The sequence below is a fragment of the Coenobita brevimanus genome, chromosome 45, assembly GCF_032717465.1.
Source record: "Coenobita brevimanus isolate Jiangsu-jjx chromosome 45, ASM3271746v2, whole genome shotgun sequence".
Lineage (NCBI taxonomy): Eukaryota > Metazoa > Arthropoda > Malacostraca > Decapoda > Coenobitidae > Coenobita > Coenobita brevimanus.
This window is the reverse complement of record NC_136998.1, coordinates 28,794,997-28,819,529: the sequence shown is the minus strand read 5'-3', so window position 1 is coordinate 28,819,529 and position 24,533 is coordinate 28,794,997. Positions and strand designations below refer to the sequence as shown.

The 24,533-nt window shown below is 43.7% G+C and overlaps 1 protein-coding gene across 1 annotated transcript in view; it reads left to right on the top strand.

The window, feature by feature from the left end:
- Positions 1-12,368: 12,368 nt before the first annotated feature.
- The window catches only part of LOC145398472 (uncharacterized), a 13,603-nt gene continuing 1,438 nt past the window's right edge, over positions 12,369-24,533 (top strand). Inside the window, exons 1-2 of the mRNA XM_080271348.1 lie at positions 12,369-12,506; positions 16,221-16,383. Coding sequence (XP_080127474.1) covers positions 12,369-12,506; positions 16,221-16,383 — 301 coding nt within the window. The remainder of the gene's footprint in view (positions 12,507-16,220; positions 16,384-24,533) is intronic.

Here is a 24,533-nt window from a genome sequence, read left to right as displayed (position 1 = left end):
TGTATGATCATTAAATGTCATTAAAATTAACTTCAAGGTGAAAAATTTTCTTGGACTACGTACTGATCTCTTCCATATTGGAAAATTGATTAGTGCTACACAGTAATAGAAAACTGGTGGTAAACATTCTGTTCTCGTTTAGATTAATTATGATTGTTCTTCAATCCTGGATCATCATCAACCCAATGCAAATGGAGTGGGAAGAATCTAGAAACAGGAAGGGGAAAGTCAAAAATTAATCAGATTTAAGTGAAAGTACATCTGTCCATTCAGTAATCATTTAAGCCTCCATCTATCTATCTATCTATAGCCCGATGCCCTAATCCCCCAAAGGGTGGCCGCAGACAAAACGCCTCCAAGTCACTCTGTCACCCACCATTTGACTCCCCTCCCCCCAACTCACCCCCCCCTCCCTCATACACCTCTCAACTCCATCCCTCCACCTCATCCTCGGTCTACCCCTCCCTCTCCCTCCCTCCACCTCACCTACATACACCCTCTTAGTCAGTCTTTCATTCTCCATCCTCTCCACATGTCCAAACCACCTCAGTGTATTTCTCCTAATCTTTTCAACCACATCCACATCTACCCCACAACGTTCCTTCACTTCTTCATTCGTCAACCTGTCCACCATGTCACTCCACATGCTCCTCTCAAGTAACTCATTTCCACTGCTCTCACTCTTGACTTGTTCCCCTCTTGCAAGGTCCACGCCTCGCTTCCATACGTCAGGGTAGGGATCACAATACCATCATGCAGTGTCTTCTTAACTTCCATACTCACCTCCCTATTTCTCATCACTGCTTTCAGTGTGCCAACAACCTTCCTTCCCTGCTGTACCCTTTCACGTACTTCATCCCCCAAAGTTCCATCCTTACTCATCACACTACCCAAGTACTTGAATGCACTCACATTCTCCATATCCTCACCATCCAACCTCACTGCACACTCTGACTTCATTCCTCTCAAACACCATAACTTTACTTTTGTTTACATTAACTTTCAGCTTCCTCCTCCTACACACTGTCCCAAATTCATTCACCAAACCTTGCAACTCCCATTCATCTTCACTCAACAATACTGTATCATCAGCAAACAGCAACACCGGAAGCTTCCAAATCTCACCCTCATTCATTAGGGCCACCCCCACATCCACTGCCCTACCTTGTACCTCCTTTACGACCCCATCCATATATATATATATTAAACAGCCATGGAGACATTACACACACCCGTTTCAGTCCCACATTGAGATCAAAGAACTCACTCAGCTCACCATCCACTCGCACCGTAGCCCTAGCTCCCTCGTACATACTCTTCACAGCACTCAACAATTTCCCCTCCACTCCATATATTCTTAATACCTTCCACATACCTTTCCTATCTATTCTGTCATAAGCTTTCTCCAAGTCCATGAAGGCAGCGTACACTTTCCTTCCCTTCTCTAGATACTTCTCCACTAAACATCTTAGAACAAATATCTGATCTACACACCCTTTTCCCTTCCTAAATCCCCCTTGTTCTTCTCCAACTAGCTCCTCTGTCATATGCCTAACCCTATCAATGAGTATTCTACCATATATTTTACCAGTCACACTAAGAAGGCAAATACCCCTATGGTTACCACATACTTCTCTCTCCCCTTTTCCTTTGTACAGAGGAACAATTATACCTGATTTCCAGTCCTCTGGAACCCTTCCCTCTTCCCAAGCCAATCTACACAACTTCCATATCCACTCCACAACAATCTCACTCCCATACCTAAGCATTTCACCACACACTCCATCAATTCCTGGGGCCTTTCCCAGCTTAATCTTCATCGCTTCCACTACTTCCGACCTACTGATCTCTTCCTCCCTCCTCTCATCTCTTCTTCTCCCAGCCATTCCCCAACCACTTATACTCACATAATTGTTACAAATATTACTTATACTCCATAATTGTTACAAATATTACTTCTAGTAGCAATCCGTTTACCAAGTTACCATTTTATCCATATAAAAATTATTCTAAAATGACAGCTTTGACTTCAAGCGGGATAGTAGAGTTACACTTGTCAGAAAATGAAGCATAAAAAAAAAATACTTGGCAAGAAACCTCAAGGTCTTCAAATGATCAGGGAATCTAACCATTTTCAAGTCTATATACAAGAGCTTTTTACCTAAGTTTTTACCAGTCTGCAAAATATCTTTCTCCCATCTACTTTTATGCTGAATGTAATCGCCTGGTGGAAGTTACAGTATAATTTGAATATCGTAAAGTGTTTATGACGAACACCAGATTTTAGTCAGTAAACCATCGTCAGCTGTATTGAGATAAAGGGCAAGACAAGCCAAGAAAATTTAAAGCGTCATAATTGGTCATGAAACTGTCAGGCTTCAACTCTTGAGGCAGGGGTTCTTAACCGGGGTTATGGGACAAAAACCTTGGGATATGGGATTCGTTCTCTGAAATAAAAAATGCTGTTTTTCCACGAAGTAAAATAGGATTAAATCCTAATGTTTTCCTTCCTGTTCAGTTAATTATAAAATGTAAAGTAAAACCAAGCTATTGGCATCTTTTGATCAATCTGGCACCTAATGGGACTGGTGATGTCAACAGTCTGGCGAAGGGGGTGTGGGGACATCAGGGGCAACCCAATGGGGGTCTGGACTGGGAAAAGGGTTAAGACTCCCTGTTCTAAAGCTTTCACTTGAACTGGTAAATGGATAAACGGATGCTACTGTTCGTATTTAATTTCAGAATGTTGGAAGAGCAGCCAATGCACACTCGCTGGACGGATAATCACGGCATTCCTTCCTTGGAACCAAACTCTTCTTGGAATGAACACTTTCAGCATCGGTTCCTGCGGCATCGGCCCTCCTGGCATCAACCGTCAGCAGTGCCACCCCTCCTGGCATCAACCGTCTACAGTGCCACTCCTCCTGGCATTAACGTCAGCAGTGCCAACCCTCCTGGCATCAACCGTCAGCAGTGCCAGCCTCATCACCTTCGGGAGGAATACAGAAGCCAGGATCATCGAGGATTTTAAGTTAAGTGAACAAAATTCACGTTTTACAATGAATGATAGAGTAGCTAGTAAAAGTTTAAGGTTTTGCAGGGCATAGTAGAATTGTTAGTTTAATCCTCTGCAATATACCATGAATAATTATACTGTCTAGTCTTAGTTTTAACACTGAGGGGGGTAGGTGTTTATAAGGTGTTAATTTGAAAACTAAATGAAAGGCATAATAGTATGCCACTAACAAATATTTAATTCCAACCCAACAATGTTCACAAACCCTTCTCCTTAATGAATAATGCAGAACCCTTTATGAAACCCACAGCAACTTCAAACAAAACCTAAAATACTGTATCCCTCTACACAGTACAACACTACAAAATGCACTAAACCATCTGAAATGCATTCTCCGAAATACATGAACTCCACAAAATATAGCATACAACAAAGTTTAGTAGCCTTTTACGAAATTCGGTAACCCTCTAGGAAAGGCAGTAACCCTCTAGGAAAGGCAGTAACCCTCTAGGAAAGGCAGTAACCCTCTAGGAAAGGCAGTAACCCTCTAGGAAAGGCAGTAACCCTCTAGGAAAGGCAGTAACCCTCTGTGAAAGGCAGTAACCCCCAGCGAAAGACCGTAACCCCCTGCGAAAGACCGTAACCCCCTGCGAAAGACCGTAACCCCCTGCGAAAGACTGCAACCCTCTGCGAAAGACTGCAACCCTCTGCGAAAGACTGCAATCCTCTACGTAGTAACCAAATGCCATTACGAATTAAATTTTTGAGTCACTGTGGTCCCGTCACATACAAAGGACCCTCTACAATGCACAATCTTCAACTGAAATTATTGATCCCTATACAAAACTCCCAGTGGTCCCTCTACGAACCCCCTCCCAATTGGTCCCTCTACAAATCCCCCCCAGTGGTCCCTCTTCAAATCCCCCCCAGTGGTCCCTCTACAAATCCCCCCCAGTGGTCCCTCTACAAATCCCCCCCAGTGGTCCCTCTACGAACCCCCCCCCAGTGATCCCTCTACGAACCCCCCCCAGTGATCCCTCTACGAACCCCCCCCAGTGATCCCTCTACGAACCCCCCACAGTGATCCCTCTACGAACCCCCCACAGTGATCCCTCTACGAACCCCCCCCCAGTGATCCCTCTACGAACCCCCCCCAGTGATCCCTCTACGAACCCCCCCCCAGTGATCCCTCTACAAATCCCCCCCAGTGGTCCCTCTACGAACCCCCCCCCAGTGATCCCTCTACAAACCTCCCCCAGTGGTCCCTCTACGAACCCCCCCCAGTGGTCCCTCTACGAACCCCCCCCAGTGGTCCCTCTACGAACCCCTCCCCAGTGGTCCCTCTACGAACCCCTCCCCAGTGGTCCCTCTACGAACCCCTCCCCAGTGGTCCCTCTACGAACCCCTCCCCAGTGGTCCCTCTACGAACCCCTCCCCAGTGGTCCCTCTACAAACCCCCCCCAGTGGTCCCTCTACGAACCCCCCCCCCAGTGGTCCCTCCACGAAATTCACCTTTGAAGCCAGTACCCCATAACGAAACCCACAGACGTAACAAAACGTTCGTACAAGAAATTCTTACCGTACCTTCACTAATCAGTCTTTCGCCCATACTTAAATACAGCTCTTAGGTACTTCATAATTACCATACATATGCTTTAGTGTTTGTTTCCCAACACAAGAGTTCTTTAGTAATATCTGATGATGATGATTCTACTTGTCAACAATCATCCCTGCCTTATACTGTCCATTTCAGTCCTTCCCTTCATACCCCACCATGTTGAAAAAATAGCAGGGACAATTATTAATTTATAAAAGTTTGTCTGATGTATAAGCCGACAGAAAGGCAGAGTTCGATGAGCAGGCAGGCAGGCAGGCAGGCAGGCAGAGTTCGATGAGCAGGCAGGCAGGCAGGCAGGCAGGCAGAGTTCGATGAGCAGGCAGGCAGGCAGGCAGGCAGGCAGAGTTCGATGAGCAGGCAGGCAGGCAGGCAGAGTTCGATGAGCAGGCAGGCAGGCAGGCAGAGTTCGATGAGCAGGCAGGCAGAGTTCGATGAGCAGGCAGGCAGAGTTCGATGAACAGGCAGGCAGGCAGGCAGAGTTCGATGAGCAGGCAGGCAGAGTTCGATGAGCAGGCAGGCAGGCAGGCAGGCAGAGTTTGATGAGCAGGCAGGCAGACAGGCAGAGTTCAATGAGCAGGCAGGCAGAGTTCAATGAGCAGGCAGGCAGAGTTCGATGAGCAGGCAGGCAGAGTTCGATGAGCAGGCAGGCAGGCAGGCAGGCAGAGTTCGATGAGCAGGCAGGCAGGCGGGCAGAGTTCAATGAGCAGATAGAGAGGCAGGCAGAATTCAATGGGCAGGAAGGAAGGAAGGCTGGCAGGCAGGCAGGCGTACAATTCGATGGGCAGGCAGGCAGGCATACAATTCGATGAGAAGGCAGGCAGGCAGGCAGAGTTTGATGAGCAAGTTGGCAGGCATGTAAGTAGGCGGGTGACGAGATGATTGGGTGGGCGAGCGTGCAGGCAAGGCAGGAAAGCAGGCAAGGCAGGTAATGTGCTTAAGTTTACCCCAAACGAAGTTTAATACCAAACTAAGTGAATCCCAAATGCAACTCTCATCAAGCTATTTAATCCCTCAGAGCATCTATGTTAATGTTATAAGGAGTTCACTACCGGTATCAGTTAATTCAAAGTAAATTAATTCAGAAAAATAAATGTTAGGTTGATTCAGCAATATTAGTTGATTTAGTTCATTCATCAAAGTTATTAATTTTAATAATTTCTTCAGTTTTATCATCACAGCTCAAAGTCATTTCAAACCAAATCAGTAGTCAATCATTCCTCCAGTGCCAAGCACCATAATCATTCCCTCCAGTGCCAATCATCATCACATCATCATCATCATCATCATTCCTCCAGTGCCAATCATCACCATTCCTCCAGTGCCAATCATTCCTCCAGTGCCAATCAATCATTCCTCCAGTGCCAATCAATCATTCCTCCAGTGCCAATCAATCATTCCTCCAGTGCCAATCAATCATTCCTCCAGTGCCAATCAATCATTCCTCCAGTGCCAATCATTCCTCCAGTGCCAATCATACCCCCAGTGCCAATCATACCCCCAGTGCCAATCATACCCCCAGTGCCAATCATACCCCCAGTGCCAATCATACCCCCAGTGCCAATCATACCCCCAGTGCCAATCATACCCCCAGTGCCAATCATACCCCCAGTGCCAATCATACCTCCAGTGCCAATCATACCTCCAGTGCCAATCATACCTCCAGTGCCAATCATACCTCCAGTGCCAATCATACCTCCAGTGCCAATCATACCCCCAGTGCCAATCATACCCCCAGTGCCAGTCATTCCTCCAGTCAGTCAGTCATTCCTCCAGTCAGTCAGTCATTCCTCCAGTCAGTCAGTCATTCCTCCAGTCAGTCAGTCATTCCTCCAGTGTCAGTTCCGTGTCAATTGTGCTTCAGTTAATCCCAGGCCAGTCATTCAAAGCCAGTTAGTCAGTCCACCAGAGTTTATTAAGATTTTGTCATCAGATAAGTTACTCAGTTAATCACTTATTCAGTTAATTCAGTCAGTTCAGAGTCATTTATCAGGGTCAGTTATTCCATTAGAGACTAATTATTCATCAGATCAGTCAATTCAGTTTTATTCCATCCAGATCAATTAATCAGTCCATTAGAATTCAGTTAATTCAAGCTCCGTCTAGACCATTTTTCTTTTTAGTTTATTGAAAGAGTTTTAATATCATTTAATTCGAAGTCAGTAAAGTCATAAATCAGTTAATCAGTTCAAAGTCAGTCACAGCTTACATCATAGTTAATTCATCATAAGCAAATTTAAATCCATATCCATCTCAGTTTTTTAATCAGTTACTCTAAGATCAAAGTTATTTAATTCCGGAATCGGTGGATCCATCGTCAGTTATTAAATCAAGAATTATATCAGACCAGTTCACAGTCAATTCAGTTATTTCCAAGTCAATTCAACCCTAAGTCAATTATTCCACCGGGACCAGTTATTCTACAATTGCCAATAATTCCACCTGTCAGTTTAGTCATTTTTTTTTCCATTTCAGTGTCAAAGTCGGCTAATTGTCAACTCCATTCAGCCCACCACAGCCCGTCACGCCCGTCACAGCCCGTCACAGCCCGTCACAGCCCACCACAGCCCGTCACAGCCCACCACAGCCCGTCACAGCCCACCACAGCCCGTCACAGCCCACCACAGCCCGTCACAGCCCACCACAGCCCGTCACAGCCCACCACAGCCCGTCACAGCCCACCACAGCCCGTCACAGCCCACCACAGCCCGTCACAGCCCACCACAGCCCGTCACAGCCCACCACAGCCCGTCACAGCCCACCACAGCCCGTCACAGCCCACCACAGCCCGTCACAGCCCACCACAGCCCGTCACAGCCCACCACAGCCCGTCACAGCCCACCACAGCCCGTCACAGCCCACCACAGCCCGTCACAGCCCACCACAGCCCGTCACAGCCCACCACAGCCCGTCACAGCCCACCACAGCCCGTCACAGCCCACCACAGCCCGTCACAGCCCACCACAGCCCGTCACAGCCCACCACAGCCCGTCACAGCCCACCACAGCCCGTCACAGCCCACCACAGCCCGTCACAGCCCACCACAGCCCGTCACAGCCCACCACAGCCCGTCACAGCCCGTCACAGCCCGTCACAGCCCACCACAGCCCGTCACAGCCCACCACAGCCCGTCACAGCCCACCACAGCCCGTCACAGCCCACCACAGCCCGTCACAGCCCACCACAGCCCGTCACAGCCCACCACAGCCCGTCACAGCCCACCACAGCCCGTCACAGCCCACCACAGCCCGTCACAGCCCACCACAGCCCGTCACAGCCCACCACAGCCCGTCACAGCCCACCACAGCCCGTCACAGCCCACCACAGCCCGTCACAGCCCACCACAGCCCGTCACAGCCCACCACAGCCCGTCACAGCCCACCACAGCCCGTCACAGCCCACCACAGCCCGTCACAGCCCACCACAGCCCGTCACAGCCCACCACAGCCCGTCACAGCCCACCACAGCCCGTCACAGCCCACCACAGCCCGTCACAGCCCACCACAGCCCGTCACAGCCCACCACAGCCCGTCACAGCCCACCACAGCCAGTCACAGCCCACCACAGCCAGTCAAGCCCACCACAGCCAGTCAAGCCCACCACAGCCAGTCAAGCCCACCACAGCCAGTCAAGCCCACCACAGCCAGTCAAGCCCACCACAGCCAGTCAAGCCCACCACAGCCAGTCACAGCCCACCACAGCCCGTCACAGCCCACCACAGCCCGTCACAGCCCACCACAGCCCGTCACAGCCCACCACAGCCCGTCACAGCCCACCACAGCCCGTCACAGCCCACCACAGCCCGTCACAGCCCACCACAGCCCGTCACAGCCCGTCACAGCCCACCACAGCCCGTCACGCCCACCACAGCCCGTCACGCCCACCACAGCCCGTCACGCCCACCACAGCCAGTCACGCCCACCACAGCCAGTCACGCCCACCACAGCCAGTCACGCCCACCACAGCCAGTCACGCCCACCACAGCCAGTCACGCCCACCACAGCCAGTCACGCCCACCACAGCCAGTCAAGCCCATCCACTTTCAAACCTACCAATTCAGGTATTTCACACAGTTCATTCGATACTCAGTTAACTTTTCGACATTTCTAAATCAGATAAAGTCCATTAATCCATCCTACCCAGTTAACAAAATCAGTTAATCCAACCACGTTCATTTGATCAAGTCTGCTAATCCTTCAGTCTGCTAATTCCATCTAAGTCAGTTCATTTCAAAGTCAATCCATCCTCACATTCAGTTAGTTCCCTCAAAGTCAGCTAATGCCATAAAAATTAGCTTTTGCTAATTAATAATATAGTTAAATCAGTTAAGTGGTCGTCAGCTAATTCAGCTGAGAAATTTGTCAGCAAAATAATATAAAAATAATTGTTAAGTCAGTATATTGAAATCTTTGTTCAAATGCCAATTTCGTCTGCCCTCTAATTTTATCAATGTCAGTTTCATTCATTGCAGTTATTTAAAAAAATAATAATAATCCCGTTTCATCAAATAAAAAATCCCACTTTAATATGAATTTTCGTAATGTAGATTTAGTGATACTAAAGGCGCCTGAAACTGTCTACCTGACGATAACAGCTTCCTTCGTATTTAATTCTTCCTAATGCTAAACTACCTATATTAAGCTTAGGTGGCTGTGGAAAAATTGGTGATAGAACATCTTGTCGCATTGGTTATACAGGTAATTCTTGATTCTACCAGGCTATTTTTTCAGCTGCAGACGTGAGGTAGTAATGAAAGCTTAATTATGTTGACTTTACCCGTTATTCTAACTCGGCCTAAAATTGTCATCCCTCCGTTCTGAATGCTGCCATTAAGCAGATTAGAATTGGAATATGATGCTAGTCACGCAAAGTTCTAAGGGAAAGATGTAAAGCCGTAGAGTTATCTTTATCACTGAGCTACATGAAATAAGCTGCTAAAGGACAAATCTGGTCCAAGTCAACGTGAAAAGACTACAGTACAATTTTTTAAAATTCTTTATTCTTCCAGGCGATTTTATTCAGGTTTGGCTGTATGGTAGTGGAAGTTAAAATTCAACTATGGTTCACAGGAGTGTTATATAAGTTATATTTAATTCTTGCTATCGAGAAGTGATGGCGTGATCAATACAGTTATTTTTGATATACTTTCATTAGGTGAGCGAATAATAATAATAATAATAATAATAATAATAATAATAATAACAACATTACAAGTAATTGGTCTTCCTTTTCTAAGGTAAACTTTTTTTGTAGTTCAGGAAACCATTTACTAAGTTGAATGGTAACCATGTAGCCATATAGACGCCCAGTGGTCTAGTTAAGGCACTCCAATGGGATGTAGTCCATACGGGATTACATCAGAGTGTGTTGGGGATTATTTCTCAGGTAATGCTATCTAGGTGTGAGCGACTGGTGTCGCTCCTTAAAAGTCTGAACTAAATATCCTAGCTAAGGGCCCCTATGCTCCTGACAATGCAAAGGATTGGCTGATAGCTATTTTTACTAATCCTGTGGGTCTAGTAGTAAAGAAATAAATTGCTCAGATGCCAAGTCATCGAGCCCATGGATAACTATACTTCCTGGGGCGACAGAAGAGGGTTGTGTGTGTACCGATAAATGTAGGTGGATGAACTTTGGCTATCAACAGTTTCTAAGATGAATTAAATCGTCTGGAAGTATAAAAGTATTCGAAACGAATGATTTTCTAACCACCACCTTCGGTTATAGTCAAGTTTGTAAAATCGTGAGACGATGGAACGTTACCAGCGGGAAGGAATGTGTGTGTACAGTACTTATTTTAGGACATCATTTAAGCTGAAAAAATCTGGCAGAAGCAAAATATCAATACTGAGATAACTATCTGAACAAATAAGGGATCTCCCAAGCTGAATAACATCAGGCGGTCGCAAGAATAAGTCGGTGCATCAATCTTCACAAAGATGACGTATTTCACTAGATTCGTAACATCTCCAGTTACTTATCAGATTTTTCGAAAATGAGGTGACAAAATACCCTTCATTACACTTTACTACAAGACGTCTCAAAACTGGGGAAAATAGTCTGGTGGATGAGTGATTATAAGATTTTAAATTGAAGGGAACAAGGGGGATTATGGTAGATGAATGGGGCTGTTATGGGAATGCGCTGAGGACAGGGATGATGATGTTCTTGCCGCCAAACTTATTCAGCTTAGGAGTGGCCTCAAAAGTTATACTACGGGTACATCACCGATTTCACAGAAGGGCAGGGCAGGTGTAGAGGCGATGCAGAATTAAGGCAGGTGTACAGGCAATGCAGAATCAGGGCAGAGCGGGGCGTTGAATTGGCAGGACCTGAAATACAAATAAGTCACTACTGACCTAACCTTTTTTGTCTGCAGCCAGATGTGTTATCGTCAGGGGTGGCCGTAGGGAAGTATCCCCTTTTCCTTTGTCAGGCTGCAGTCCCAGTTTACACCTCCCTCCCTCATGCCTCTCCATTACATTCCTGGACATCCCGCGTTTCTCCTCCACCTCTCCCCCTTTCTCCACCCATTCCTACCACCTCATTCTCTTCGCTCGCCCTCCACCTCTTCCACTTGACCCGCTTACAACCCCCTTAGTTGAGCAAAATCTTAATATTTAACCTCGTCGCCACGACAACCTTCCTCACTTCATTCTTGATACACCATACGGTTTTACTAGTTACGAAAAAAGTTAAATGAATTAATGATCACTTATCTACTGTAATGCCTAAGTAAAGAAGTCCCCAAAACAAGTAAAAAATTACGTCCTCTCGCAGAGTAGGTTGTGTGTTTATAGCAATAAAAGAGATAAAGGTAATATGAACCACAGAATATTATCCCCAAGTTATTTGGATTCCTTCATTCGTAGGCACGAAAAAAGATTGTCAGGTTAACCAACCATAACTATAAATGGAGTTTTCCACTTCAGGGTTTCGTCTCTATGTTCTTACATTCTGCATCCCTTCCTCGTCCGCTCTATGCTTAGAGAAGCTATTAAATTTCCTGCACCTTGTCAGGTTGTGTACAGTCCACGACAGGTTATACTAATATTCCACTGCGTCCAATTCATATTTACTTCTCACTATTCTGTGTATGCAAAGAGAAATATACCAAGCCTCACTGAGCTTAGGATAATTACCAAGCAAACGAAAGTCACAATGAAAATATGTGAACTTTTATCCCAGACTGTACGGTGCAGTGTAATTCAAAAGGATCAGCAAGTGTTCATCAGGCATCAAAACTTGATTGTCAGTATGGATAAAACCTTTATTGACCAGTGATGTATCATCTGACTAGCTGTGATTGTCTGAAATTAGAGATTTACGAGGTTTTTCCAATGAATAAACTATGCAATAACTAGTAGGAAAAAGTGGATATAGGTAAAGTAATGTCTGATGAACCTTGCAGAGCAAGTTATCACATTCTCCAACTAATGAATTTCAAGATTTTCATGAACAGTACAGCCGATACATCACCCAACCAATTCAGTCACATGGGCATTACCGGATCCCCCCGTCTCTTCATCTGGGCCCGCACCGTCCGTTCCTCTGGGCCAGCACCGTCCCTCTTCTCTTCTGTGGCCCATCAACCTGCAGGATATAATATCTGTATCACTTGTTACACAATTTTCGCAACACTCACGCATTTACCCACAGTTCAAATACTTGCTGACGTCTGCTTCTTCTTCCAGGTGCTGCTTCTGCTTCAGGAGGTTCTGCTGCTCCTGCATCAACATGCTGCCTATAACAACGAATCAGAACAGATGCGACACCGGCCGGATTTCACCCAACAAATCAACCAACCAAGAAACCTTCCAACAAACCATCCACCTACCCATCAACTGCCTGCCAACCAACCCACTTGTCTTCCCAGTAAGCTAAGATAGAACTAAGTAACACTAACACCTAGACCAGGACCACAGTGCCTAATTTCAAAGCTGGGCTGTACCTTTCTGTCTTACACCTGTACCTGTCTAAGCTACCTGCCTCGCCAAACCCAACCCTCCCTCAACCCAACCTTCCCTCGCCTCACAGCCTACTTTCTAACTCATGTACCAAGACTTTACAACCAAAATTTTGGGGAAAAACGGGGTATTAATGCACATAAATTACAGAAAATCAAAGTTACTGAATGAAAATCAGTTATGAATTTTGAATGCAATCGTATAAGGTACTTGGAGATCAGAAATCGACAGTAAATTATATTTCAGTACTTAACTATATGCCTTTAGCCAGCAAACATAGTTAACAATAATTAAGAAATTGACGACTTAGCAATCACAAAAATTACACGATATAATTAAGATGTTGGTACTTGAAAATATTATAAACAGAACTTAATACTTATACCTTAGTTCCTGAAGGTGCATAAACCAGCATCTCGAACAGAATAGGCCAGCATCTCTCAGGAACAGTATAGCCCAGCATCTCTAAGGAACAGTATAGCCCAGCTTGATACGTGTGGTAGTGAAAGCTTAACTAAAATCTGTTCACTTGACCCGTTCCTCAAACTTGGCCTAAAATTGTCATCCCTCCGTTTTGTATGCTGGCCTTTAACAGATTAGTACTAGAATATGATGCTAGTCACGAAGAAGTGCTAAGGAAATGATGTACAGCCGTAGAGTTGTCTATCAGCTATATGAAATAAGCTGAAGGACAAATCTGGTCCAAGTTTACGTGAAAAGACTACAGTACAATTTTTTGAATTCTTGATTCTTCCAGGCGACTTTATTCAGGTTTGGGTGTATGGTAGTGTAAAATTTCAACTGTGATTCACTGTCGTGTTATATTTAATTTGTACTTAATTCTTTTTATCGAGAAACAGTGGCGTGATAATTATACCTGTATTCTTGATATAATGCTTCTCTTAGGTGAGTGACTAATACTAATAAAATAATAGTAATAATGATCTTTTGCTACTCTAGGGCAAACTTTTCTTTTATCTCAAAATCATTTACCAAGTTAAATGGTAACCATATAGCAAAATAGTCGCCCAGTGGTCTAGTTAAGGCACTCCAATGAGATGTAGTCCATACGGGTTTACATCAGAGGGAGTGTTGCGGATTATTTCTCAGGTAATGCTGTCTGGGTGTGAGCGACTGGTGTCGCGCCTTATAAGTCTGAACAAAGTATCCTAGCTAAGGGCCCCTACGCTCCTGGAAATCAAAGGATTGGCTGATAGCTATTTTTACTAATCCTGTGGGTCTAGTAGTAAAGGGCAATAAATTGCTCAGATGCCAAGTCATCGAGCCCATGGATAACTATACTTCCTGGGGCGACCGAAGAGGGTACTGTGTACCGATAAATGTAGGTGGATGAACTTTGGCTATCAACAGTTTCTAAGATGAATAAAATCGTCTGGAAGTATAATGATTCGAAACGATGGATTTTCTAACCAACTTAGTGGGTTGTAAAGTTTGTAAAACAGTAAAGTTTGTAAAACAGTCATGAGATAGCAAATGTTACCAGCATGAAGGAATTTGTGTGGACTAATCATTTTAGGACGGCATTTAAGCTGAATAAAATAGTCTTGCAGAAGCAAAATATCAATATTTGGGTAACTTTCTGTAAGAACGAGGGATCTCCCAAGCTGAATAACATCATGCGGTCGTAAGAATAAGTCAGTGCATCAGTCTTCACTAAAATGACGCATTTCACTAGATTCATAACATCACCAGTTACTTCGATCAGATTTTTCGAAACTGAGGTAACAAAACACCCTTCATTACACTTTACTACAAGACGTCTCAAAACTGGGGAAAATAGTCTAGTGAATGAGTGATTAAAAGATTTTAAATTGAAGGGAACAAGGGGGATTAGGTAGATGAATGGGGCTGTTATGGGAATGCGCTGAAGACAGGGATGTTCTCTTTCTTGTTGCCGCCAAACTTATTCAGCTTAGGAATGACTTCAAAAGTTATACTACGGGTACATCACCGATTTCACAGAAGGACAGGGCAGGTGTAGAGGCGATGCAGAATCAGGGCAGGTGTCGAGGCGATGCAGAATCAGGGCAGGTGTCGAGGCGATGCAGAATCAGGGCAGGTGTCGAGGCGATGCAGAATCAGGGCAGGTGTCGAGGCGATGCAGAATCAGGGCAGGTGTCGAGGCGATGCAGAATCAGGGCAGGTGTAGAGGCGATGCAGAATCAGGGCAGAGCGGGGCGTTGAATTGGCAGGACCTGAAATACAAAGACAAGTCACTACTGACCTAACCCTGTTTCTCTGCAGCCAGATGTCGTCAGGTGTGGCCATAGAGAAGTATCACCTTTACATTTGTCATCAGGCTGCAGTCCCAATGCACACCTCCCTCCCTCCATCCCTCATGCCTCTTCACTCCATTCCTGGACATCCCGCGTTTCTCCTCCACCTCTCCCCCTTTCTCCATCCATTCTTACCACCTCATTCTCTTCGCTCCCCCTCCACCTCTTCCACTTGACCCGCTTACAACCCCCTTAGTTGAGCAAAATCTTAATATTTAACCCCTTCGCCACGACAACCTTCCTCACTTCATTCTTGTTACATCATACGGTTTTACTCGTTACGAAATAAGTTTTAAATGAATTAATTATCACTTATCTAATGCCTAAGTAAGGAAGTCCCTAAAACAAGTAAAAAATTACGTCCTCTCGCAGAGTAGGTTATGTGTTTATAGCAATAAAAGAGATAAAGGTAATATGAACCACAAAATATTATCCCCAAGTTATTTGGATACCATCATTCGGAGGCACGAAAAAAGATAGTCTGGTTTACCAACCATAACTATAAATGGAGTTTTCCACTTCAGAGTTTCGTCTGGCTTCATGTTCTTACATTCTGCATCCCTTCCTCCTCTTCCTCGTCCGCTCTATGCTTAGAGAAGCTATTAAGTTTCCTGCACCTTGTCAGGTTGTGTACAGTCCACGACAAGTTAGCCTAATATTCCACTGCGTCCAATTCATATTTACTTCTCACTATTCTGTGTATGCAATGAGAAATATACCAAGAATCACTGAGCTTAGGATAATTGCCAAGCAAACGAAAGTCATAATGAAAATATGTGAACTTTTATCCCAGACCGTAAGGTGCAGTGTAATTCAAAAGGATCATCAAGTGTTCATCAGGCATCAAAACTTCATGATTCTGTCAGTATGGATAAAACTTTTATTGACCAGTGAAGTGTCATCTGACCAGCTGTGATTGTTTGAAATTAGCGATTTTCGAAGCTTTTCAAATGAATAAACTATGCAATAACTACTGTAGTAGGAAAAAGTGGATATAGGTAAAGTAATGTCTGATGAACCTTGCAGAGCAAGTTATCACATTCTCCAACTAATGAATTTCAAGATTTTCATGAACAGTACAGCCGATACATCACCCAACCAATCCAGTCACATGGGCATTACCGGATCCCCCCGTCTCTTCATCTGGGCCCGCACCGTCCGTCCCTCCAGACCCGCACCGTCCCTCTTCTCTTCTGTGGCCCATCAACCTGCAGGATATAATTTCTGTATCACTTGTTACACAATTTTCACAACACTCGCATTTACCCACAGTTCAAATACTTGCTGACGTCTGCTTCTGCTTCCAGGTGCTGCTTCTGCTTCAGGAGGTTCTGCTGCTGCTGCATCAACATGCTGCCTATAACAACGAATCAGAACAGATGCGACACCGGCCGGATTTCACCCAACAAATCAACCAACCAAGAAACCTTCCAACAAACCATCCACCTACCCATCAACTGCCTGCCAACCAACCCACTTGTCTTCCCAGTAAGCTAAGATAGAACTAAGTAACACTAACACCTAGACCAGGACCACAGTGCCTAATTTCAAAGCTGAGCTGTACCTTTCTGTCTTACACCTGTACCTGTCTAAGCTACCTGCCTCGCCAAACCCAATCCTCCCTCAACCCAACCCTCCCTCGCCTCACAGCCTACTTTCTAACTCATGTACCAAGACTTTACAACCAAAATTTTGGGGAAAAACGGGGTATTAATGCACATAAATTACAGAAAATCAAAGAGTTACTGAATGAAAATCAGTTATAATGAATTTTGAATGCAATCGTATAAGGTGCCTGTAGCCCAAAATATTAACAGTAAATTTTATTTCATTAACTATATGCGTTTAGGCAGCAAAAATTGAAGTGAAAAGTATTTAAGAATTTGACATTACTTAGCAATAGTCACAAAAATTACACAAGACAAATAAGGAGATGTTGGTACTTGAAAATATTATTCCAAACAGAACTTAATACTTATATATTTGTTACTGAACGTGCGTAAACCAGCATCTCAGGAACAGTATAGGCCAGCATCTCTCAGGAACAGTATAGGCCAGCATCTCTCAGGAACAGTATAGGCCAGCATCTCTCAGGAACAGTATAGGCCAGCATCTCTCAGGAACAGTATAGGCCAGCATCTCTCAGGACCACTTCGAAATCTGGAAGAAAGACATTGGCATTTCAGTGACAAGATGTACAATTGTAGTCGGTAATATTGCTCTACACTTTGGTCAGACATTTATGAAACAGTATACTAAACTAACTGCAGATTCTGCGCGAAAATTTAACACCACAAAGAACAGCTACTGCATGATACCCTTTAGTTCATTACCGCGTTAGTGGCCTTGCTCTTTTATGGAATACAAGTTATCGTTTGCTAGTGACTTTCTAGCTTATCCAAACGTGTTTTTGTTATATGCACATTCACAAATTGAACTTGGCACATGAGCATCTGTCGCTAAGACATACCATCAACCCCCTCGTGGTTTGAACAACGATTCAGCTGACGCCAGACTATTTTTGGCATCTGAAGGAGCCAAGAGCCTTAGCGTTAACATTACGTTTATTTTCTTGATAACTACATCTAATTTAACCTTGGGGAAACCCTTAGTAATGCAGCGGTTGGACAATCTGCATTAACTCAGGCTCCTGCTACTCATTCGCCTAAATATAATTACCAGATTATCTTGAAAACAGTTATTCCAGGTTAGAGGGACAATTGTCACTAACACTTAGGCTCCTGTACTCAGATTGGTAAAATTATTTAGCTTAACCTGGAACAGAATGGTGCAGTTCCGACCACACATTTTAATTCTGGTACTGAGGCCTCACCAGTGTCAAAAGGTGTCAGTTGACAGCAAGCATTAAAAAATACTGAAGGTGGTTTAAGCAGTTCTAGAGTCTGCACTTTTATTACTGTCATCAGACGAGACAGCGTATAGTGAAAGGGTTACATCCATTCATTACCCACCACATGATCGCAACAACTATATTCCATTCCACCAAGTTTGACACCATCAGTGATGTTCTCAGCACCTGTAGCGTTGATGTAAAACCTCAGGACTTGGTTGACCTCTATATTTTACCTTCAGAACCAATATATAAAAGCAATGCAAAAAGCTATACCCAGTTCTGAGGACCATCAATTAATGCTATTGGTTTTGAGGATATCACTGATGGTGCCAGACTCGGTGAAATGGAGTATAGTATGTTTTTCAAATTAACTTTAAAGATTTCGTTCAGCATTGAGTTAGAGAAGCCTGAGTGTTCACCCCGGAACTACCAAAGGTTCATCCCAACCCCACCCCAGCTAAAAAATTTGTCTATGCTTTTCACCTTATCCTATCCTAGATTTTCCTTTAGTTTTTTTCACAACTGAATGGCAGAAAAAGGTGATGCTGTGGCTCTACATACTTTCCATGGGACTTCTTTACTAGTATGATATTCTAATCTATCTATCTATCTATTGCCAGACGCCTCAATCCCGTTTGGGGTGGCCACAAACAAATCGCCTCCAAGTCGCCGTCCCCCGCCATTTCACTGCCCTGCTCCCAATTCACACACCCCTCTCTCTCATATACCTCTCCACTCCATCCCTCCATCTCATCCTCGGCCTCCCCCTCCCTCTTCCCCCCTCCACCTCACTCACATACACTGTCTTCGTCAGTCTTTCACCCTCCATCCTCTCCACATGGCCAAACCACCTCAGTGTGTTCCTCATAACGCTTCCTATCACATCCACATCCACACCAGAACGCTCCTTTATATCCTCATTCGTCAGCCTGTCTCTCCATGTGACTCCACAGGCTCCTCTTAACTCATTTCCACTGCTCTCACTCGACTTGTGTCCTTCCAACAACGTCCAAGCTTCACTTCCATACGTTAGAGTTGGTATCAATACTGTCATGTAGTAACTTCCATGCTCACTTCCGTTTCTTATCACTGCTTTCAAAGAACCAGCAACCTTTCTTCCCTGCTGCACCCTTTCAAGCACTTCACCCTCCAAACCTCCATCCTTACTCATCACACTACCCAAGTACTTAAATGTACTCATTTTCAAATTCCTCACCATCCAACCTCGCTGTACATTCACTGACTTCACTTCTCTCAAAGACCATCACTTTACTCTTCCCTACATTCACCTTTAGATTCCGTTTCTTACACACTCTCCCAAACTCATCCACCAAGCCTTGCAGCTCCCCTTCGTCTTCACTCAACACAGTATCATCTGCAAACAACAGTACAGGGAGTTTCCAAACACTATCCTCTTTAACCAGGGCCACTCCAACATCCACTACCCTACCTTGTACCTCTTATTACCCCATCCATGTACAGATTGAATAACCATGGAGACATGACATCCCTATTTCAACCCAACTTTCAAAGAAAAATTCACTTAGTTCACCATCCACACGCACTGCAGCCTTCGCACCATCGTACATACTCTTCACAGCATTCAACAACTTCCCATCTACTCCATATATTCTTAACACTTTCCACAATCATTGTCTATCCACCCTGTCATATGCGTTCTCCAAATCCATGAAAGCCGCATACAACTTCTTTACCTTCTCTAGAAACTTTTCCACTAAAGATCTAAGAATGAATATCTGATCTACACAACCTCTTCCCTTCCTAAAGCCTCCCTGTTCTTCAATTAAATTCTCTGTTCTTTCTCTTAACTCTCAATAAGTATCCTACCATACACTTTTCCTATTATACTAAGCAGACAAATGCCCCTATGATTACCACACACTTCTTTTTCCCCTTTTCCTTTGTACAAGGGAATAATTATACCTGACTTCCACTCCTCCGGGACTACCTTCCTCCCAGGCCAATCTGCACATCTTCCACATCCTTTCTACTACTATCTCTCCCCCATGCTTCAGCATTTCACCACACACACCATCAATTCCTGGGGCTTTCCCCGATTTAACTTTCTTCATTGCTACCACAACTTCTATCCTACCGATTTCATCCTGTCTTCTCACCTCCCTCCTCCTCCCAGCCATTCCCCAGCCACTTATACTTGCATTACTTCCATCCTCTATGTACAACAATTCCTTAAAGTGTTCTCTCCATCTGCTCACTTTTTCTCCCTTCTCCACTAGTAATCTACCATTTTTATCTTTCACTCCCCTGCTAACCTCACTTCCACCATGTCATTTTCACCTCTTTCCAGAACATTTTCTTACAGTCCCTCCACTTTACACTCAAATTCCTTCCAAATTCCTCATTCACTCTCTTCTTACTCTCTCTTACTAATCTTTTCACCTCTCTCTTTCTTTCTACATATAACTCTCTCTTCCGCCTCTCAACTTCTTCCACGCCCCTATTTCTCATCCATTCATTGTATGCTTTCTTTTGTGCCACAGTCTGTCTCACCTCTTCAGTCCACCATGCTGTTCCTTGCACCCCCATCCGCCTTCTCTTCCTTCCACACACCACATCACATGCCGCACATATTTCTTCTGTAAATATCCTACACACCTTCCACGTATCCCATCTGCTCCAATTCATATTTGCCCAATCGTTCCTCCACTTCTCTCTTATACTCTGCCTTTTTCTCATCCTCTTGTTCGGCGTATTTGAGTAAATAAATGGCAGTTTTAAGCCAAGGTAGTGTATTAAGAGTACAGTGGGAAAATTAACCCCCTCAGGACTATTTTTGCTGCCACCATACCATTCATGGACATTCGAACTTAACGAGTTAGGTATGTCTGTCTTCAGGTACCCTTTATTACCGAATGTCTGCCGCCTAACCTGAATTCAACTGCCTGACATTAGCTACAATAAAATGCTGTACGTTCTATGGCTCTGAAGATTTCGTAACACCACCTCTTTTGCAATTCAAGCACTTCATACCTCAGTATCATGTTACTTATGCAAACTGTAGATATTAAAACAAATAGAATGCAATAGTAATACAAAAAATTGCCAAGGAAGTGATGCTGCGAAGCCACAGACGCAAGAATAATTGGAGATAGAATTTTATCCGCTTTCAGTAAGTCTGGTATGGCGTGAATCGTAACACTCAATTTTTTAGGAGTATCAAAAGTTAGGACCAAACTATACAAAGGTTATGGAGGAGAGGTTGCAGTCAGTTATAATTCTTTCACCTAAACCCAGCCCAGTTGTTTGTCCTTTTATGGCTTACGTCAGTTCAATGGCAGAAAACAAGTCTAGCAGCATAAGTGTTTATCTCGTTATATTTCTGCATTAAAGAGGAAGAGAGTTTTAGGCCAAGTTTGGGTAAACAGGGTATAGGTTGGGATTTCTTTAGTTTAAGTGTAAAATAGAAGAGGATCGAAAAAAAACGCCAAAATTACTGATTTCCTCAAACTTCAGGACATTGTGATTAAGACATATAAGGAATACTTAACAGTTGCGGGAGCTATTTTTACCCCCTAAATTAAAATATACATGCATAATAAATACCTTACAGATCTGAGTTGTGACTGGCGTAGCGATGTTGGTAGGGGCAGCAGGTGCGATAATGGCGACTGTAGTAGTTGTAATAGCGATAGTAGTAAAATATCTTGGGAACTCTCTCGCTCGTCTCTACAATCTGGAAAGAAATGTATCAAATTAGTACATTGCATATGAATTTATGTTCACTAGTTTTATCCCCTCTAGTACTCTTACAACCACTTGTCCCTACTACTACCAGACTGTCAGCCCAAATTGTGATTAGTTCGTTCGTATTAACTTGGCCCGTACTGTCATACTTTTGCACTAATTCTCATAGCTCAGTGGCACAATAAGATAATGCTATGTCCCTGCATGACAACAATATTTCATGACTAGCATCATAAATCAGTCACTAATCTATTGTTACAGTATAACACAAGATTAACGGCTGCAACTTTTGGGTAAAATTACGTGAGAAGTGTATCGTAGCATATTCCTATCAGTCCCTTCACTACTAGGTGGATGAAATCTGTAATTAGCACGAATATACCATATCAAAATGCAGTTTTACTGAAATTTGTTATTTGGAAACTGTGTAGCCAGACTCCTCAATCCCAGAAAGAACATAGTTCGCCTCCATGTTACCCTGTGCTCTGCCATCAGGCTGCCCGTCACCCGACCATGTCTCTCCACGCCTTTCACCTCATGTAAAGATGTATTTTTATTAATACCGACTTAAATTTTGCAGCTTATTAAAGATCCTTTAAACCTCGCCCACATGCAGAAACTGTATCCTCAGACTCCAATGATTCTTAGCTGAATTAACACATTAGGTCTTAGCTGGTATACAGTATTACGAGTTATGCCGACCATGGGAGGGTTCACTGATGCCATATTAAAACTCAGGCTCCTATGGCTCAAAATAGTCTGACGCTAACAAAGAGAATATTTGAGTTGTCTCTACCATGAAAAGGTTAATTGGTACCAGAATTAACCTTCAGGCTCCTAGGACGTGAAAATCATCTGGCGTTGGCAGGAACAAAATACTATGAAACACTTACCTAGTTCAGGGGGACTAATCTCCATAATTTCCTAGGCTGAATGTATTTTGGAAATTGTACGAATAAAATCTGGGTCTAGATAAAGGGTTTAAAGCAAGATAACTCAAACAGCCTTACTAGATTCCTTCCTGTCGGCTTGTTCTTGCAACCTGCAGACAATTATCTTCACCTTACGGCAGACTTTCATCTTTAGGGTAATAATATAACCTTATTTAATCCTGTTGCTGCTACAGAGCCTTCCTAGCTTGAATAAAATTGTCTAGGCAGCAAGAATAAAGTACATCATTGGAGTGAAGGGTTTAAAGTCTTGGTACAGGGAGTTGTTGCAATTAAAAGTATATTTAGTGCCTTGATTTATATTTCTACAGTTCAAATAATGCAGCTTTATATGGATTATTAAGGTTTCCGGTGTGATGTAGATAATTTGCAGTGCCGCCATAGGTCAAGGAACCATATGTTTCGAAATTCATCATAATTGCTGCATTTAAATCTCGCCTAGTGTACCTCCATAATGTGTTTCATGAATAAACATGTGCAGTAAATAACTTTGTTGACTAAAAAAAGCCGGATTGTTCATTAAAAGACCAGCCGGCTTCCATATACTGGAAAACCTGCCGGCTTTTCACATGTCCACTGTAAAGCCAAAACGCACTTATTGTGGAAAAAGCTAGTTCACGCATTTTTAGCGAATAAACGTAGGCAGTAATTAACCCTCCTGCCAAAAAGAAAAAAAAAAAAACGGTTTATTCATCAAAAGACCAGCCGGCTTCCATATGTTGCAAAACCTGCCGGCTTTCCACAGATTTGTCCACTATAAAGCTAAAACGCACTTGTAGAAAAAGCTAGTTCACGCATTTTTAGTGAATAAACATGTGCAATAATTAACTTGGCTGTCAAAAAAAAAATAAATAAATAAATAAGCCAGTTTATTCATCAAAAGACCAGCCGGCTTCCATATGCTGGAAAACCTGCCGGCTTTCCTCATATTTCTGTCCACTGTAGAGCCAAAACGCACTTATTGTGGAAAAAGCTAGTTCACGCCGTCTACAATATTCGGTACCTTGGAAACTATAGGCGTTTTTTGTAGCACCTCGGAAAGTCAAAAGGGTTTGGGTTTCCGCTGTTGGAGTTTACAGAACGCCAAGCAATAGCACAGCCAGACGAACGAGCACTGTGAGCCATGGAAGAACTGTCGTACATAGCCAGTCTGCAAGGAAATGAGATGACAATTTTTTCATAATGACATTTTATGCTCCTAAGATAAACGCAGGAGCATTGCTTACAATTTTCGTTCCATTCCGAAGCAGAAATTAAGGCCAGTAGAAACCATTTACACTCTTACTCTTTTCAAGTAAGCCCAACCTCGCGGTGGATTTGTAAACTCGTTTCAATGGCTGCAGTTCCTGCGGTAAGACGTATGATAAACTGGAAAATTTTGGGATCCAAGCACATTTCTCGGTTTGGAAATGCATCTATATCCCTCAAAAAACACATAACATGAAAATACTTATGACTGACAGACGTTACGTAAGATTTTTGTAATTTTATACTTTCGTTGGAACGAAGCCAAAACCACAGTCATTTCATTGGACGCTTCGGCCATTTTGGGGCTGGAGGTGCGAGCTGGTGCGAGACGGAATATTTAAATTGATTGGTTTTCGTAATGAAGTACATTGTTAGAATTTCTTATTGTCATATAGTCATTAACATGATTATTTGTTATGCATTATAATATAAAAAATGAATAGTTGTCTTCTGGTATTGCAAATTAAACATCATGCTAAACTCCCTAACTGGCTACACTCCGCTACACAACACGCTGATTGGTAGTTTGGGTATGCACCGCTGCAGAGGCAAACTCCTCGGTGAGGAGTTTGACTTCCCAACAGCAGAATCTCAAACCCCTTTGACTTTCCGAGGTGCTACAAAAAATGCCTTATGTCACGTACAGAATAATTTTCTTTTAAAATGTCCATTAACAAAATCCAAGCAATGAGATATGACCAGAACTTTCCACTTACCTCTCAAGTCCTGGACTCCAGGCTGCAAAATGGTAGGAAACCGGCAGCTTTCGACCTTTTATAACCTCGGTCACCTCAGGTGCCACTTCACCATTTTGTGCGAATTTTACCACTTTTTCGCTATAAGGAGCTTTTCTTGTGCTT